Source organism: Hippocampus guttulatus, chromosome 18 (genome assembly GCF_054856545.1).
Source record: "Hippocampus guttulatus isolate MCC_2025c chromosome 18, RoL_Hgut_1.0, whole genome shotgun sequence".
NCBI lineage: Eukaryota > Metazoa > Chordata > Actinopteri > Syngnathiformes > Syngnathidae > Hippocampus > Hippocampus guttulatus.
In genome coordinates this window covers 4,334,688-4,350,411 of record NC_141278.1, presented here as the reverse complement: position 1 = coordinate 4,350,411, position 15,724 = coordinate 4,334,688, and the positions used below count along the sequence as shown (strand labels likewise).

Genomic DNA, 15,724 nt, shown 5'->3' with positions numbered 1-15,724 from the left:
TCTGATGCTGAGTGGTAGCGTCTCAGCGTCTACAGAGTGTCATGACTTGTTTTATTTGTAAACCTTAACCCTTTTGTGATGAACATGCTTTTTATTTGTCTGTCTTTCAGATATCTCCAGGATTGCCTACTACACAGGTGAGTGACTCCCCTTCCCCCCTCGTCTCTTGCCTAATTTTATGCTCATTATCATACAGCTGTTAAAGGCTCGGGGGTGGGGTGTGTGGGGGGTGAGGTGACCACCAAAGATTTCCCCTGACGGTGAACAGTAATTTGTTGGCGGTGTTACTCCGAGGTCAATGCACCGCGAACGGCTCTCATTCGAGAGTAGCAGGTTCCTTTCCGGTCACCAAGTTCATCCCGCCCAAAGACCGCAGGGTGCGAAATGAAGTGAACGGAGCAGTCGAGCGCATTATTGATGTGCACTGGCATCAAAGTCCACCCATCTGTGTGCCAATCGCAAATTCACGCGTGCGGCCAAGCGAATGCATCAAGACAAATTTCTTGATGAAAATCAAAATTTGACGAAATACTGAAATATCAAAGCAATGCAGCATGAAAGGAAACATGCCTTTTGGTGTTTTAATGACGCCGTCCAGTGTGAAGAATTACCGAGCACTTTTGCTGTATTTTCACTTGCACCAGAAGCACTTCAATGAGCCGCTGAATGATGATTAGATTAGATGTGTGTATCTGAGTATGTGGCACAAAGAGCCAACACATCACCCAAGACAAAACCCGCCATGAAATACGGCATAATCCACGCCGCCAAAATAATTATTTGGTCTCGTAATTTCGCACTTGACGGGGTGCGCAGGCACCCCAGAGACCCAACCATTTGAATGTAATGGTCATGGCCTGCAAAACGGAAGTTGAATTCTGGTAGCAGCAGTGTCCTTGAGCTCTGTCGCCCACGCCTGCACCGAGATTCTAACCCTGAACTGAGGTGTGAGGCAGACATGCAAACCACTCGTCCGCTGTGCTATTTTATTGAACTACAGTGATCCCTCACTATTTCGCGGTTCATTTATCGCAGCTTCGGTGCATCGTAGATTTTTTCAAACAATAATTTGAAGTGCGCAAAAATCAGAGAGAGAGAGAGAGCGAGAGACTTATAAGAACAAAAGCAGGTGTCTCCATCCTTAATTGTCTAAACAACCTTAATTGACGAATCATAAACACGTCTGCTGCACGCCCGCGGGATCGCTGGCCTGTGTGTTTGTGTTAGTGCGCTCTGCTCAAGTGCAAAGGCCCACGTGGGACAATTTTTTTCCAGTATATACGTTAATTGGTCCCTACTTCGCGGATTTTCGTTTACCGCGAGCGGTTTTGGTCCCCATTAACCGCGATAAACGAGGGATTACTGTATTTGACGTTGTCCAGTCGCCATCCGAAAATGATCCCTCTCCAGCGCTCCAGAAGGCCCCGACGCCACCCCGATGGGTAAAAGTGGGAGGGGTGTGCATTGAACAGTCCGGCGTTTTAGCCATTGGCATATTCCTCCTGCTCCTCCTTTCGCCGCGCTCCCGCTCCCCCGTTCAACTTTCACCCGTGCCGCGTTTGTCCTCCTTTTCCTGTCATTCTTCCCTGAGACAATGGTCGCCTTCCCCGTCGTCCCCGCATCTCTGCTTCTGTCTCTCTCTTTCATTGCGCGCCGCGGTTGCCCGAATGAGAGGACGTCTTAGCATTGGCGCCTCGCTAATTGTCTAAAGTTCTCTTCGCTAGCTTGAAAAAGTTGGATTTTTTTTTCCTGTGGACTATCATCGCAACAGGAAGAAAAGCTATCCAAACTCCCTCCCAAATGACGGCCGCGTCACACTTCCACGGCAACGGTGTAACTATGGAGCGCAGGCATGGGGTCGGAACGGCCCGATAACAAACAGTGTGCTTGTCGTCAGGAAAAAAAAGGGGGGCCGTCGTGGGGGAGCGACGAAGAGAACTTTTCTGGACTCTGAGGATCTCGGGCGAAAGGACTCGCATGTGACATTGTCAGAAACGGCCATCTCGGAAAGGATTTGCTCCGTTTTGCCGCTGGAAGCGGCGGATCTCGTGCGCTCGTTTGCGTCACCTTCGCTCAGGACGAGGTGCGGCGTCATGCGTGTTTGTGAGGCTGCCAGCTGCCTGTCTGTGCTCAGCGGTGACGGACACAGCCAGAGACTGACGTGCGTTTCCGTGGTGACGAGCGGCTGTAGCCCCTTTCCCATATGTTGGGGCCAAGGTAGGGCAGTAATTTCCCTAATAGGGGGGGGGGGGGGGGGGGGACTCAGCTAAAGTGAGCTCCACTTGTCCAGCAGTTTTTGTTCTCAAATTAAGCCCCCCCCCCCCCAAAAAAAAAAACAGTAACTGAGAGACAAGCTTTTGTATGCCGCGGAGGAGTTACGTTTAGCCTGTGCTATAGTCGAAGAAATTGTGAGAGCATCTTCTCTTGCGTGTTCATCAACATCTGCACTTCCGGTGCATATTTTCAAACTCAAATAATCTTTAAGCTTTTTTTTTTGTTGTTTACATGGAACAAGAGTTCGAAATGCTCTTCAAGTGTTGTGGGGTCATTGTTTTGAAGATAATGATAGTTTCAACATTTACCATAGACAATTTTAATCATTTAGATAATCAGTTTTCTTCCCTCCACACAAATACGTCCAGCACAAGTCAAGACACACACACACACACACGACGACAGCAGGCATTCCCGTATGAGTTTAATTCCAGGAAGTTTGTCAATGTCAGGAAAAATAACCGCCTGTGGTCCATTGTCTTGCTTTGGTCGTCGATTGGATGAGCCTTGACATCGGCCAAAGAATCTTAACGCGGCAACTCATTTTTGTTTTCCAGAATATGACAGACACTTAGCTGCGGCGGTGTCAGCAGGGAAGACCATGGCGACGCCCTACATGGATCCCAACCTCAATCACGCCCTGCTGGACGGCGGCGCCAAGTCGCGGCTCAGCGCTGGGGGGCCGGACCGTACCGCTGCTGGATCTGTGGACCGGGTCCTGAAAGTCTTCCACCACTTCGAGACCAACACAGAACTCAGCAGCTGGTCCTCCAACATCCGATACGGGGATGCTACCGATGTCCGGGTAAGATTTTGACTCTCCGCTCGTAAATGACCGCAAACCTCAAGTCTTGCACCGCAAATATGCTTTTAAAATGAGTCTAAAACCGAGGACCCCATGTACCTCAAACTGCACCACTCAAACAGTTAAGCGGCCTCCCTTTATATCTGGGTCAACCCCCCCACGCCTGCCAGAGTTTTTACATGGCATTGCATGTGATGTCTGGCAGCTTGTTTGGGCGCGGACGTCATCTTAAATTTGTCGAAATCGCAGAAAGGCACGCATAAAGTGATTCACGATGCGAACCCGCCGTATTACGGACTCTGCGTTGAATCCAGCTCGATTCATTTTATTTTGCTGAAGTGAAGATCATGTCACAGCGTTGCCTCCTTGTCAACAGGGAATCATCCAGAAGATCCTGGATATCCACAAGGTGCGGTGGACGTCGTGCTTCGGCCTGCGTCTCAGCAGCAGCGGCCAAGCCAAAGACCAAGTGCACTGGCTGCATCCCGACATGGGCGTGTCGCACGTCCGAGAGAAATACGAACAGGCGCGCCCCACCGAGGAGTGGAGGTGAGTGAAGTTTGCACAGTACAGTGGTGCACTTCGGATAAAATACACAAAAGCATGGTGGTGACAGCAGAATGATTTGTTTCTTCAGCTGGAAGCTGAAGAAAAGGAGGACCGAAGTATGAACGGTTCAAAATACCTCGAACGTCATGAATTGTTTGACCAAATATGCAAATAAATGGAGGTTCTTGAAGAATATTCCCCCATGCAAACTCGGCTGAGATTAGAAGCCTGAAACTCAGGACTGTGAGTCAGATAACCACCTGATAAAGCTACAGCCAGCTTCCTTCCGTAGTCTGCCTGTATCAAACGAAAAAGAACCAGGAGTGATTTACTGGAGACGCCTCATGCAAAATCCAGTGGGCGCCGTCTGTCGTACGGTGGATTGAAAGGCTCGTGGATCACTTTTATTGTGGCGGTCGCCGCTAATGCCATTGTACATTTTGGACCTTTGGCACTGTGGACTTAACAAAGAGAGAAGGAAGCAGATGTCACCTTTGTCCGACAAAGTCAACAACTCTTTTCATGCTATCCTCTGATTTATTTTGGGAATTGCATGACAGGCCGGCTAAAAAAAAAAAAAAAAAAAAAGTCCATAGGTTGCCCACCCCTCTTGAAACAATCACATTTCTTGCGTGCAGGTACGAACTGAGGATCCGATACCTCCCGAAAGGGTTCGTGCAGCAGTTTACAGAAGACAAACCTACACTCAATTACTTCTACCACCAGGTACGGACACGCAAACAAACACGCTCGTCGCACATTTCGTCTTTCAACATAAGACATATGGCGTTGATTGCCGACCGTGTACTTGCCGGGAAGTCATCTAGGTCAGTAGGACTGTTTGTGTTTTGTCAGAGTGCCATTTGTTGCTCGGCGATATAAATATGTCAGTGTCTTTAAATAAACATATGCGTTTGTCGCTTACATGTGTCATTTGGCACCTAGGTGAAAAATGACTACATGGCACAGATCGGGGATCAAGTGGAGCAAGATGTCGCCCTTAAACTGGGCTGCCTGGAGATCAGGTGAGACACCCCATGAGTAACCAGCTGTTGTTGAACCCCTTTCGGGTACAGCGGTTACTCCAGCGGACGGCTTATTACGTTATCGGGTCGCAGGGTGCATGAAAGGGTTAAGGGTCAGTATAACAATGATAATCATTTGTGGCTCTCTATTGAAAAGAATCTCCCAGTATTGATTTTTGTTTTTGTTTTTTTTTTCCCCCAAAAGGCAACACGCACAAATTAGTTTCTTTCCTTCAAAACCGCTGACAGATCCGAAACCTGCTGTTTTAGCCAGGATGATTTCATGCTCACGCGGAGATGCTCTGCTCTGATTTCCAGGAGGTTTTATAAAGAGATGAGGGGAAACGCGCTGGACAAGAAGTCCAACTATGAGCTACTGGAGTAAGTACTTTAGGATTCTTCCAGGCCAGCCGTGGTCCTCCATCAGCTTCATCCTCTCGTTTTGCAACTCAATTGGTTCCACTTCCGTACATTTGTGTATATTCACATTCGATATGGCAATTACTTAAGATGGCAAAGCTGTTTTGTGGTCCATGTGGCAATTTGCTGGCTCCTAGACGGCTAACGCTAACAAACCAGGCGGCTTAATGAGGTTGCTTGGCTCCCATTCTAATGAACTGCCCCGACTGCACTGTAGTTTTTTTTTTCTTTTTCTTTCAAACCCTACAGCCTAATGAGCTCGCCAATGAACAGAGAAACAATGCCCGGTCGTTACGTATCACTCTTCTTCCTCATCTCATGTCTTTGTCCTCTTTGCAATCTTCTCAGTCTGTCCCTCGTCCCCAAAAAGATGTCAGGTTTCAAAATAATATTGCTTGACTGTTTTTTTTTTTTAACTTTGCGAGTTGAACCGTCTTGTGAGTCAGCCTCATCACTTTCTGCTTCCCACTGTTCACTTCCCACATCCACTTATGCAACCCAGCACAGATCAGATCGCGACATTTAACATTCCTGCTGGTATTTAAAGCATTCTAAACATTCCCCCTGCTCTCTTGTCCCCTGCACACAGGAAGGATGTCGGTTTGAGGCGTTTTTTCCCCAAAGACCTGCTGGATTCAGTCAAGGTGAGATGAGAGCACTGCAATAGTTCCTCGCATAGTCGCATTAAATTTTTTTTTTCCTGAAAAGAAAAAACAAATGTAGAGACTCTATTATGCTGCAAGTTTATTTACTGATTTCTTTGCAAGCTTGAAACTAATACATTTGACTAAATATTCCTGTTAAAATTTCGAGTTTGGCTGGATTGTGATTTTTTTTTTTGTTTTTGTTTTTTGGAGACTGGCATAATGGAAGAGTCAGTGATAAATTTACGCCACACTTTTACGGGGAGGGTGTGTTGAAGAAAGATGCAGTGACCCCAAAAGGTCCTGATGTCGGCAGGCGGCGTGAAGACAGATGCTCTGCAGAGCGGAGCGCTGCCGCTTGTGCGCGACCCCCGGGGTCACGTTTAAACCCACTTTTTCTTTCCAACAATGAGGAAAGAAAGGGGGAGGTGCACGCCTCCCTTCTCCGTCTGTCTATCAAGTCCAGCTGAATCCCCCCCCTCCCCATTCCCTGCCCTTCTCATCAGCTGCCCACTTCTTTACCTCCTTTTCACAAACATGGCAACATGCCAGTGACCTATAGTGACAGTCAGAACAATTAAACACCCTTCCACTAGATGGCAGCAGTCATACAACACAATTGTAATTTTATTGTTGTTCGAAACATTTGTTTCAGTATTGCCCTCCAATGGTGACGCAACCCCCCAAAAAGCCAATGAAAAAGGATAACATGACAACCCTTGCGAAGTTTATCATGAGGCAGCTCGCTGAGCTGAAGTCTCACGAGATGGCCGGCGTTTCATGAGACGGTCTGAAATCATCCTATCGATAAGAGAGGCGCGTGCGCGCGCGCGTGTGTGTGTGTGTCTGTGTGTGTGTGTGATACTGGGGTGTTTCCAGCAGTCAGTTGTGTGGTTGTATTTCAAAGGGTACAAGGGAATGGGAGTCATTTAATGGGATTATTCTCTTTCTCAATAGACTCCATCCACACAAATGCATCCACACACATCCACACACACACACACATACACGCGCAAACTCACACAAAAAAACAGATGGCTACGGTAATAAAGGGTGACTGATGTCAGGACTGGTCAAAGCCGCCTTAAGAGTCCATTCAGGCTGACAGGTTGGCCAACAGGTTTAGTTAACAACAAAAAAAAGTCACATTATAGACGATTTAATGGTGGTGACTACTTGTGTGTGCCTCCAGGTGGCGCTAATAGGGCCGGGGACAATATGAGTTCACCACTCCGTGTCCTCACACCACAGGATAGTTAATAGCCCCAGATTAGTATCTAGCGACGTCCGATAAGGAAGGCTTTTGCTGACGTTAATTTGACGAGAGGAAAAATACTCAAATTCAGCCTGCTAATCGTGATGAAGTGCAAACGGCACAACAATGTTCCTGGACGGATTTGTCTGTTCATCGCTGCCCTTCTGTCCACGTTAAACAGTTTCTAGTCTCATGCTAAATAATTGCATGTGCTTCATTGTCTCTCATCCTCCTTTAGGCCAAGACGCTTCGTAAATTGATCCAGCAGACGTTCAAGCAGGTGGCCAACCTCAATGACGAGCAGTGCATCCTCAAGTTCCTCGAGATCCTGGCACCCATCCACCGCTACGACAAGGAGTGCTTCAAATGTGCTCTCGGGGTGAGTCGGACTCAGGTTCCTTGTGTAAGGTTGCCCCCTTGTGGTGGCGTTGCGTCTCGCAGGCATTCGCATCAGAACAAGCGGTTCATCGGTTTCCGATCGTTCCGGAAACGGCCCTGAGATGCCACAAGATGGCGCCAAGAACAATTGTAAACGGCTTTGGCCCGAGTGTAAAAATGGGAACATGGGAGAGTTTTATAATGAAGCAAAGCTTCTCAGAATTAAACAAAAAAAAAATGTGAACGGCAAACTGCATATATGTGGGTGTTCACTGTTTTCTCCCTGCTTGCAGTCAAGCTGGGTGATCCAGGTGGAGCTTGCGATCGGACCTGAGGAAGGCATTAGCTACCTGACGGACAAGGGCTCAGCAGTAAGTAAGAGTCCGCATTTTGCAGTTTGTTTTCGGGGTGCAATAAAAACAGCAAAGTCACACCATCCATACTCTGCCCGCTGTGTAGTTTTAATTTTTAAATGTAGTTTTTAAAAAAAAAAATTATGAGGATACCCAAATTCATATCCACATAAATGTGTGTGACAATCGGTCACGTTTTGTTTTTTTTAATGTCAATTTTGACACCTAATTGGCTTTAAACATTTTTCGGGGAATCAGATGCCAGTGATGTTTGCACTTTGGAGGTTTCTACACACTGCATAATAGAATGAAGGAAAAATGAATTTTGAGTGATACGTGTCTCTTCCTTCCTCCAGCCAACCCATCTGGCTAACTTCACCCAAGTGCAATCCATCCAGTACTCGGCCATGGAGGAGAAGGACAGGAAAGGGATGCTGCAAGTCAATGTCGTGGGAGCCGCCGAGGTACACACTGGCATGATCTTGAGTTACCGTCAGCTGTATTTCTGACTTCAGCAGCAGCTGGAAGTGATTCTGTCTTGTCAGTCGCGCTTAAGATAAGAAACCTTTGTGTGTGTGTTTGCGTGTGTGTGTATGTGGGGCCACTCACGTAGCCTCTCAACGTCACGACAGCCTCCCTGACCATGGCGGAGAATTTGGCCGACTTGATTGATGGCTACTGTCGGCTCATCTCCATGGAAACGCGCTCTTTCATTGTCAGAGTTCAGAAAGGTAGCAGCCGTTTTATGTCTTTGGCAGCATATCTGAAGCTTGAACTCAAATTTTGACTTGCAACAGAAAGCTCGTAATCAAATAAGCGACAGCTCAGAACTGAAGAAAAAAAAACGAAACCGAGGCTCTCATCAAGGCACTACTGTACTGTATGCAGCTTTTCTTGTCCACTACATGTAGAAAGGTTGCAGTGATGTCGTCCAAATTTTATCGCTATGCTGCAAATTTTTTTCTGCTGTATGAATCTCATGTTGTTGTTATGCGTTTATCCTCTAGAGGGGGAGAGAGCGCTACCCTCCCTTCCAAAGTAAGTGCCGCTCTCTCTCAATTTGAAATGGTGTTGTACCTTAGCATCACTTCCTTGTTATTTTGCTCAGTCCAGGCTCGGACTAACCTTATTTCTCAAAACATTGGCTTCTACCCCAGCGGTCCCTATTTGCATCCTGGACTTGAGCAAATAAAACCTCCTTCCATAGAGACGCCACCTTTTTTTCCTTGTCCCAAAATAATAACGGGGTAACTGTAATTACCTCCGTTCACGACACTATTGGTGACACGCGGACATGAAAGGTTGAAATAAAGTGCCGAGTCACAGCATTACTGTGCATGCTAGTTTAAATGTTGTGTACGTCAGCGTTTGCGTTCTCCAAAAGCAACGTGACTTGACATTTCCCAACGTTTCTCCACAATACTTTTTTTTTTTTTTGTCACTTTGTCGAGTCCGCTTCCTCTTGACATAAATTAGCAGTGATATTATTGAATGTTATTCCAATGATGGCCTCCGCTATCTTGCAGTTGAGTAAATAAATGCCCCCCTCCTGCCCGCTACAGGAGGAAATAATTGAGCGTATACTATACACCCCCCCCCCCCCTCCCGTAGTTGGATCTCGGTTTCACAACCTCGTGTTTTTGTTTGCTTTAAACTCAAATATCACGCTCTCGTCACCTCTTTTTTTCCCCCCCCCCCCCCCCTCCGTGTGTACCTTTCTCCCTCGCCCCGTGTCTGGTCAAATAAGGAGATAAGTTTGGCAGCCAAATAGTTTCCACTTGTGCAAGTCTCCTCCTCTTTTCCTCGGCCCTCTCACTCTTCCCTTTCCGCGGGCCACCACAAAAAGGCAGAGATAATTGCCGCACTTTGGGTGGCGGTGAACACGTCCGCCTTTTCTATTTGTAGGTTGTCTAATAATGAGAAGAAGTTGGAGGCGGTCAAGAGCGGAGTGAGAACGATCTCGCTTTCAGGTACGTCGGAGGAATGCCGCGCTCGCTCTTGTCACATGCTCCCTCGTGACTGCTCTGCTCTTCCCATTTCCGACGACATCTGTTTTTTCTCTCTCACCGTTGCCGTCTCGTCTCCTCCATCCTGTTTGTTTACATCCACGCTTGGCCCCTTTCTGCACTCTGTCCATGTTCCGTTCACGCCGTCCTTTTCAACCCCCCCACCTCCTTTCTGTCTTCGATTGGGCGAAGACCCGACGTCGTCGACTCCTCCCAAGCCAGCCAAGGCGCGGCGTTTCCTCCTCCCTTTTGTCTTCTGTTCCGATTCGCCACCCAATGGTATTCCTCGTGACGTGAATGTCTAATTAAAGGCTGCTAATTTCGGGTAACAAACAACTAACAAAGTCATCGGTGGACAATTGAAATGAATGGCATTCCGGTTTCCTACCCAGTTTGCCTCCCAGTGCACCTCACCCCAAAAATCAGCTGGATTGGACTGTAGTCGAGCAATTTTTAAACTTCAACGGGAGAATGAAAGCCGTTTCGGATTCATGGCTACTACCGCTGTGTCGAATGGAATTTTTCCCTGATGGGACAGCGCGGGTGCGGATGAATGCCAGCTCTTCAGTTTGGCCGAGGCGAAAATCTACCCGGTTGATAAACTATCGATCGTACGTCCTCCTCACTGCCTGCTTCAGTTAACCGGTTTATTATGTTTTGTATCGACTCTTATGCGCGTGTAATATTTCCTCAGTCATCGAGCTTTGTTTCAAAAACAGTCTTAATAACCCGCCTTGCAAGTGGAGTGCGGCAGCAAAGTAAAAAAAAGGATGAGTTCAGCACATGCCTTGACTCTGAGGTCGGGTTGAATCTGCTGAATTCCAAATCCAATATTTTATCCGTGTTTGAAGCCAGTCGATTGAAAGCGACGGAGCCAAATTCGCGGCCAGGGAAGAAGACTCTCGCGACGATGATCGGCCCGAGGCAGGCGACAGCCGCGGCTTTGCGAAGTGAGCCCTTAATCTGGACGGCAGCCGGAATGCCGCAGACATTTTCCCCAACGTTCTCAGCTGGCAGCTTCGGATTTGACACGCGGGCAAAGCGCATCTTCGCGATTGGGAATTCAGCGTTGCGCGAAAGTCATTAGCAGTCATGGTGGAGAGAGGGATTCAATTGAATGGCTGTTGGAAATTCAAAGCTACATCGATGTTGAAAATAATTGAATGCGAGGTACTAAATGATTTGGTCTCGGGAGGACGAATGATCAAATGTATTGGGACACTTTGATGTGAAATTATACTTGGGCCTCCCGTTTGCAGCTTTAACACTCATCGGGTTTTTGGTGTGCATTTGTGGGATTTTTGGGGGGTCATTCCGAAGCGCTCTCGAACCGTCTGCTCTTTGTTTAAAATCCGCCACTGGAATTTTAGCGTTCACCTTGGCCGCCTGCGCGCCTATTTACAAGTGGCCGCCGCCTGCATCGTGTGCAAGCAACATTGGCGTCTTCCGACCGCCGTCTTGCGTGCCGCCGCTTTGTTCACTTCGTTTTACTGGAGCTTCTTCACCTAACTGCCTGCGTCTTTGGCTTTGCAGGTTGTGCCGCAGCCATTTTGTGACATGAAACCTATAATTTCTTTCTCTGTCTCTCCTCCTCCCTTCCTCGTCGTCCTCCTTTTCTGCTCTTGCATGCTCCCCGGATCCTGCAGAAGATCTTAGCGGGGATGGTAAAGTGATCAATCTCTCAAAAGTTGTTTTCTTGTTTCATGTCACTTGCACTCTTGTACGGAAGCGTGCTGGGGGTTTTGGTTCACGGTTGCGTCCGTGTATTGTAACGATAGGGAAAACAAAACAACTGAAGCTAAATTGGCCTCATTTTCGAGCAACTCGGGATCATTTTCAATACAATTACACGCTTGGCCACTAAAACCAAGAGCGACGATGGCATGTGTCTCTTTTAGGGAATTTCTCCAAAATGCCCCCCTCCCCTCCTTTCTCTCCCTCCCTCCCCCCTCCCTTCCTCGGTCCCTCCTTCTCCCTCCACACACACACTCATGTACACGTGGACTGACATATATTCTTGCACAAAGTCATGCCAAGGTTTGCTGGTTTCAAGCGATGCATTCCTGTCTATAATGGACACACACACACACACACACACACACACACACACACACACACACAAAAGGGAGACTGGAATTTAAAAAGCCAAATGTTGTTTTGTTTTTCCCCACAGCTGGAATGTTTTATGATGATCTGAAGTGCAAGTCATGTAAACCAGCTTATGATGAAATGGCTGATGCAGAATTTCCTCCATTCTCTTCTCAAAACTTCTTTTTGAACGTCTCACGTAATTGTATTTTCCAAACACCAAAGCACCTCCAAAGCTGCACTCCCCATAAGTTTGAATAATTGCAAAATACCCCAGGACTTGACACTTGAAAAAAAAAAATTTTTTTTTTTGCCGTGCTGAAATCAGCCTGTTTTGCAGGGGGTTGTTCTGTATCATGCAAGAGAGTGACAATGTGGTACTACTGGGCCAATGATGAGTATGGATTTGATTCACATGCAATTTGGCCAAAGTGCATGCAACCCACCCCGAACAATCCCCCCCAACAACATTGATTGAATTTTCACTCGTGGAGGCAGCACTTCATCACCAAGTAATGAAGTACGTGCCGCTTTTTTCGAAGCTAACACTCGTAGCTAAGGCTAATTTTTGCTTTCCACAAAACTTTCCTGTTGGCGTCCACATGAGCTGCATTACATCCAAATTTCATCCGGCCTCGATTGGACCAGCAGAGCTGTCAAGTGCGGGCAGACTTGAGAGTGGTATCCTGTATGTAAATTCGCACCACTGTTCATCGTAGCAACTGAGCTCTGTAGTCAATAGCCCCAAAAAACCCCAACCAATCCCCCCCAAACAGGTTTTGAAATTAGAACAACTTGAAAGTCACTCCTGTGGCGTTTAATGGCTCCCACCGTTTTAAATGAGGCTGCCTTTTATTAACCTTTAAATGACCCGTTACTTCCTGCCTGGGGCGTTCCTGCAGAAAAAAAAAATTCTCACGTTAATCAAGAATTTAAGTAGCAGATTGCCGGTGTTCCCGCAGAGACTCCGACGAATCGGACGCAAAGCCTGCGCGGACAGCAGATGTTCAACTCGTGTTGCTAGCAGCTGAGTCTGCAGCCTGACTTTATTTTAAACACCAACCATCTGGTTAGGATGGATTCCGTCCATCCTTCCCTCCTCTTTTTTTTTTTTTCCCCGCCTCCTCCTCTTACTCCTCCTCCTCCTCCTCCCGCTGCATCTCCAACTCTGTTTTTGATTCTTCCAAACATCTCTTTGGGCTCTCTGCTTCTTTTATGAATGTTTTTCTCCTCTTGAACTCTTTCTGGCCTCCTCTCCTAATTTCTCTGCCGCCATCGCACTGCAACACCAGCTGCTGTCACTGAGCTCAGCTGACGTGCCGAGCCAATTGTGTGTGTGTGTGTGAGTGCGTGTGTTTGTAAGAAAGAGAGAGAGAGAGAAAGAAAGTATAGCTGCATGGGTGTCGCTTTGGGCAGGAGTTATCCAAACAGTGAGACTTTTTTCAGTAAGCTGCTGCACCTCCTCGATAATATGCATGATTCTTTTTTTTTATTTTATTTTAATTTTTCGTTGTCATAGTGTTTCATTTTCATTACAGAAACTGATGACTACGCCGAGATAGTTGACGAAGAGGACACGTACACCATGCCCTCCAGTAAGTGCACGGTTTCCATTGGCTTTCTTCTCTTGGTTGTCCCACAAGCCAAAAAAAAACAAAAAAACAGACAAACAAGGGAGAGCGACACGTTTGGTCTTTCCGTCTCCCTCCTTCTGCTTCCTTTTTGAAAGTAAACTCAAATCGGGCACATTTTCTTTGCATGCGTGCGCGCGAAATGACATCCCCGCCAAGTTCGCTGACTGTGAATCGTCTGGTTGCGTGTTTTCCGAGCTGTCTTGCCTCTTTCCCGCTTTTCACCTCCCTGTCTTCCTCTTTTTTTTCTTCCCCCACTCACCCATCGCCAACGCAGTGACCTATGGAATAGTGGAAGGTAAACAAAAAAAACCAAAACCAAAAAACAAACCCAAAACCTAAAAGCTTGACCTCTCTCATTCTGTCCAACTTCCAAATGCTTGTGAATTTTTCTTTGCCACAAATCGACTCCCTTATTTATATGATGACCACGGATGGGCGTTTGATTCCATTCCCTTAAGTGACAATTATTTAACAATCAATAAATCACTAAATGTGATTTTTGTTGCTCTGAGCTCTTGCTGATCTATTTCGCCTTCATAATTTCAAGACGTGTATCAAGTCCAACTTTGTCAAATTGACTCCACGCGATCAACCAAATTCAATTAATAGCGATTAATTGACTATTACACCCATCCCCAATTTTTAAAAATATATCTTTTCATTTCATGTGATTTGCCAATTCTTTTTGAGGGCTCACTTTTTTTGTTTTCTGGGGCAAAGAAAATGCAAAAATACTACTGCAACTGTTGTGGGTCTCTCCTGTTCGACACATTTAATCGCATATAAATTACGTGGAGTTATTTTATTACATTGATGAATATAATACATTTGAGTATAATTGTTTCTAATTTAGTTCAAATGAATTTCATTTAATTCTATGATGTTGAATTCTTTTAGCTACTTTGTTTTAGGCGCTACTTTTTTGGTTGCAAAAAAACATGTGTATATATAAAATGTGATTCAAGAAAAATGAATAACCCTCTCCTTTGTCATCATCACTTCATTTCTTATTTTTAGCGCGGGACTACGAGATCCAGAGGGACAGGATCGAGCTCGGTCGCTGCATAGGCGAAGGTCAGTTTGGAGATGTGCACCAAGGAGTCTACAACATCCCGGTACGTCGACGGAATCAGCGGCGCAACGAGATGTGCTCATTGAAATTCCGTGTAAAGACAAAAGATGTTATCCCCGCAGGACAAGCCAGCGTTGGCCGTCGCCATTAAGACGTGCAAGAACTGCACTTCGGACAGCGTGAGGGAAAAGTTCCTGCAGGAAGCACGTAGGGCGGCCGGCGAGTGAGCAAACCTGTTTTCATTTCGGGCTCGTTCCGTTAAAATGTGCTCGACGTGCTCCTGCAGTGACCATGCGGCAGTTTGACCACCCTTACATCGTCAAGCTGATTGGCGTGATCACGGAGAACCCGGTGTGGATCATCATGGAGCTGTGCACGCTGGGAGAGGTCAGGTCACCTGCGCGACAATGATCTGCTTGAACCCATCGTGATTCTTTTGTTTTCTCCCCCCATACAGCTGCGTTCCTTCCTCCAGGTGAGGAAGTACAGCCTGGATTTGGCAACGCTCATCCTGTTCGCCTATCAGCTCAGCACTGCGCTGGCGTATCTGGAGAGCAAGCGCTTTGTGCACAGGTAAACGAGCCATTCCCGTTCATAACTCGCTTTAAGAAGATTTCATCATGTTAGATGTACTTGATGGTGGGGTTTTTTTTTTTTTTTTTTTTTTTGGTGTCATTTTTATGGCTGAGAAGCAGACGGATATTGACTTGAATTGACTTCACCGTACTCTGACCCGTCGTAAGAGGGACTGAGCCCTGCCAAAAATAGCAAAAATCTGCGAGCAATGAACCAAAAAAACCACACAAAAAATAGAGCTGCCTATAAATTGAAGTCTGTTGCCAATGAAAACAGCAGCAGCTTCCTACCGCATGCTGCAAAGTGTCCTGTGCACTGCAGAAGATAATTTTCTCTTATTTGGAAAATGGCATCTCATCAGAACTTTTTAGTAGGTATGTTGTGTACGTCCCATTTTTATGATCTACGCAGCTTATTTAGCTGCGCCCAATTTTCCTTGCTACTCGACCTTTATCTGCATTTCATTTTATCATGTTTCAAGCTCAATTTTCACTCGACATAAATTGTCGCTTTGTGTTAACATGAGTACAAATACAAAAGTCAGAACAAAATAGAGAATATGAAAACACCAAATATAACGGAATGCGACCTCATCAACGCCACGGCTCAAATTCAAGATCCTTGTCGCGCCGTCTCATTTTGCCT

The 15,724-nt window shown here is 46.5% G+C and overlaps 1 protein-coding gene across 10 annotated transcripts in view; it reads left to right on the top strand.

Annotated features, from left to right (window-relative positions):
• Positions 1 to 15,724, top strand: part of ptk2aa (protein tyrosine kinase 2aa) — a 30,430-nt gene that overhangs the window by 7,805 nt on the left and 6,901 nt on the right. For 4 of the 10 annotated variants that reach the window (XM_086136399.1, XM_086136400.1, XM_086136397.1 and 1 more), the window contains 20 exons: positions 111 to 137; positions 2,832 to 3,079; positions 3,456 to 3,628; positions 4,267 to 4,354; positions 4,574 to 4,653; positions 4,972 to 5,034; positions 5,663 to 5,717; positions 7,211 to 7,351; positions 7,644 to 7,721; positions 8,060 to 8,167; positions 8,317 to 8,434; positions 8,711 to 8,741; positions 9,609 to 9,673; positions 11,356 to 11,373; positions 13,336 to 13,392; positions 13,706 to 13,726; positions 14,449 to 14,546; positions 14,626 to 14,710; positions 14,790 to 14,890; positions 14,961 to 15,076. In XM_086136399.1, coding sequence (XP_085992525.1) covers positions 2,876 to 3,079; positions 3,456 to 3,628; positions 4,267 to 4,354; positions 4,574 to 4,653; positions 4,972 to 5,034; positions 5,663 to 5,717; positions 7,211 to 7,351; positions 7,644 to 7,721; positions 8,060 to 8,167; positions 8,317 to 8,434; positions 8,711 to 8,741; positions 9,609 to 9,673; positions 11,356 to 11,373; positions 13,336 to 13,392; positions 13,706 to 13,726; positions 14,449 to 14,546; positions 14,626 to 14,710; positions 14,790 to 14,890; positions 14,961 to 15,076 — 1,700 coding nt within the window. In that variant the 5' untranslated portion in view covers positions 111 to 137; positions 2,832 to 2,875. Of the gene's footprint in view, positions 1 to 110; positions 138 to 1,746; positions 2,218 to 2,794; positions 3,080 to 3,455; positions 3,629 to 4,266; positions 4,355 to 4,573; positions 4,654 to 4,971; positions 5,035 to 5,662; positions 5,718 to 7,210; positions 7,352 to 7,643; positions 7,722 to 8,059; positions 8,168 to 8,316; positions 8,435 to 8,710; positions 8,742 to 9,608; positions 9,674 to 9,901; positions 9,989 to 11,355; positions 11,374 to 13,335; positions 13,393 to 13,705; positions 13,727 to 14,448; positions 14,547 to 14,625; positions 14,711 to 14,789; positions 14,891 to 14,960; positions 15,077 to 15,724 lie in introns of those variants that run through there. The other 6 variants (XM_086136403.1, XM_086136401.1, XM_086136394.1 and 3 more) reach the window with 6 other exon arrangements.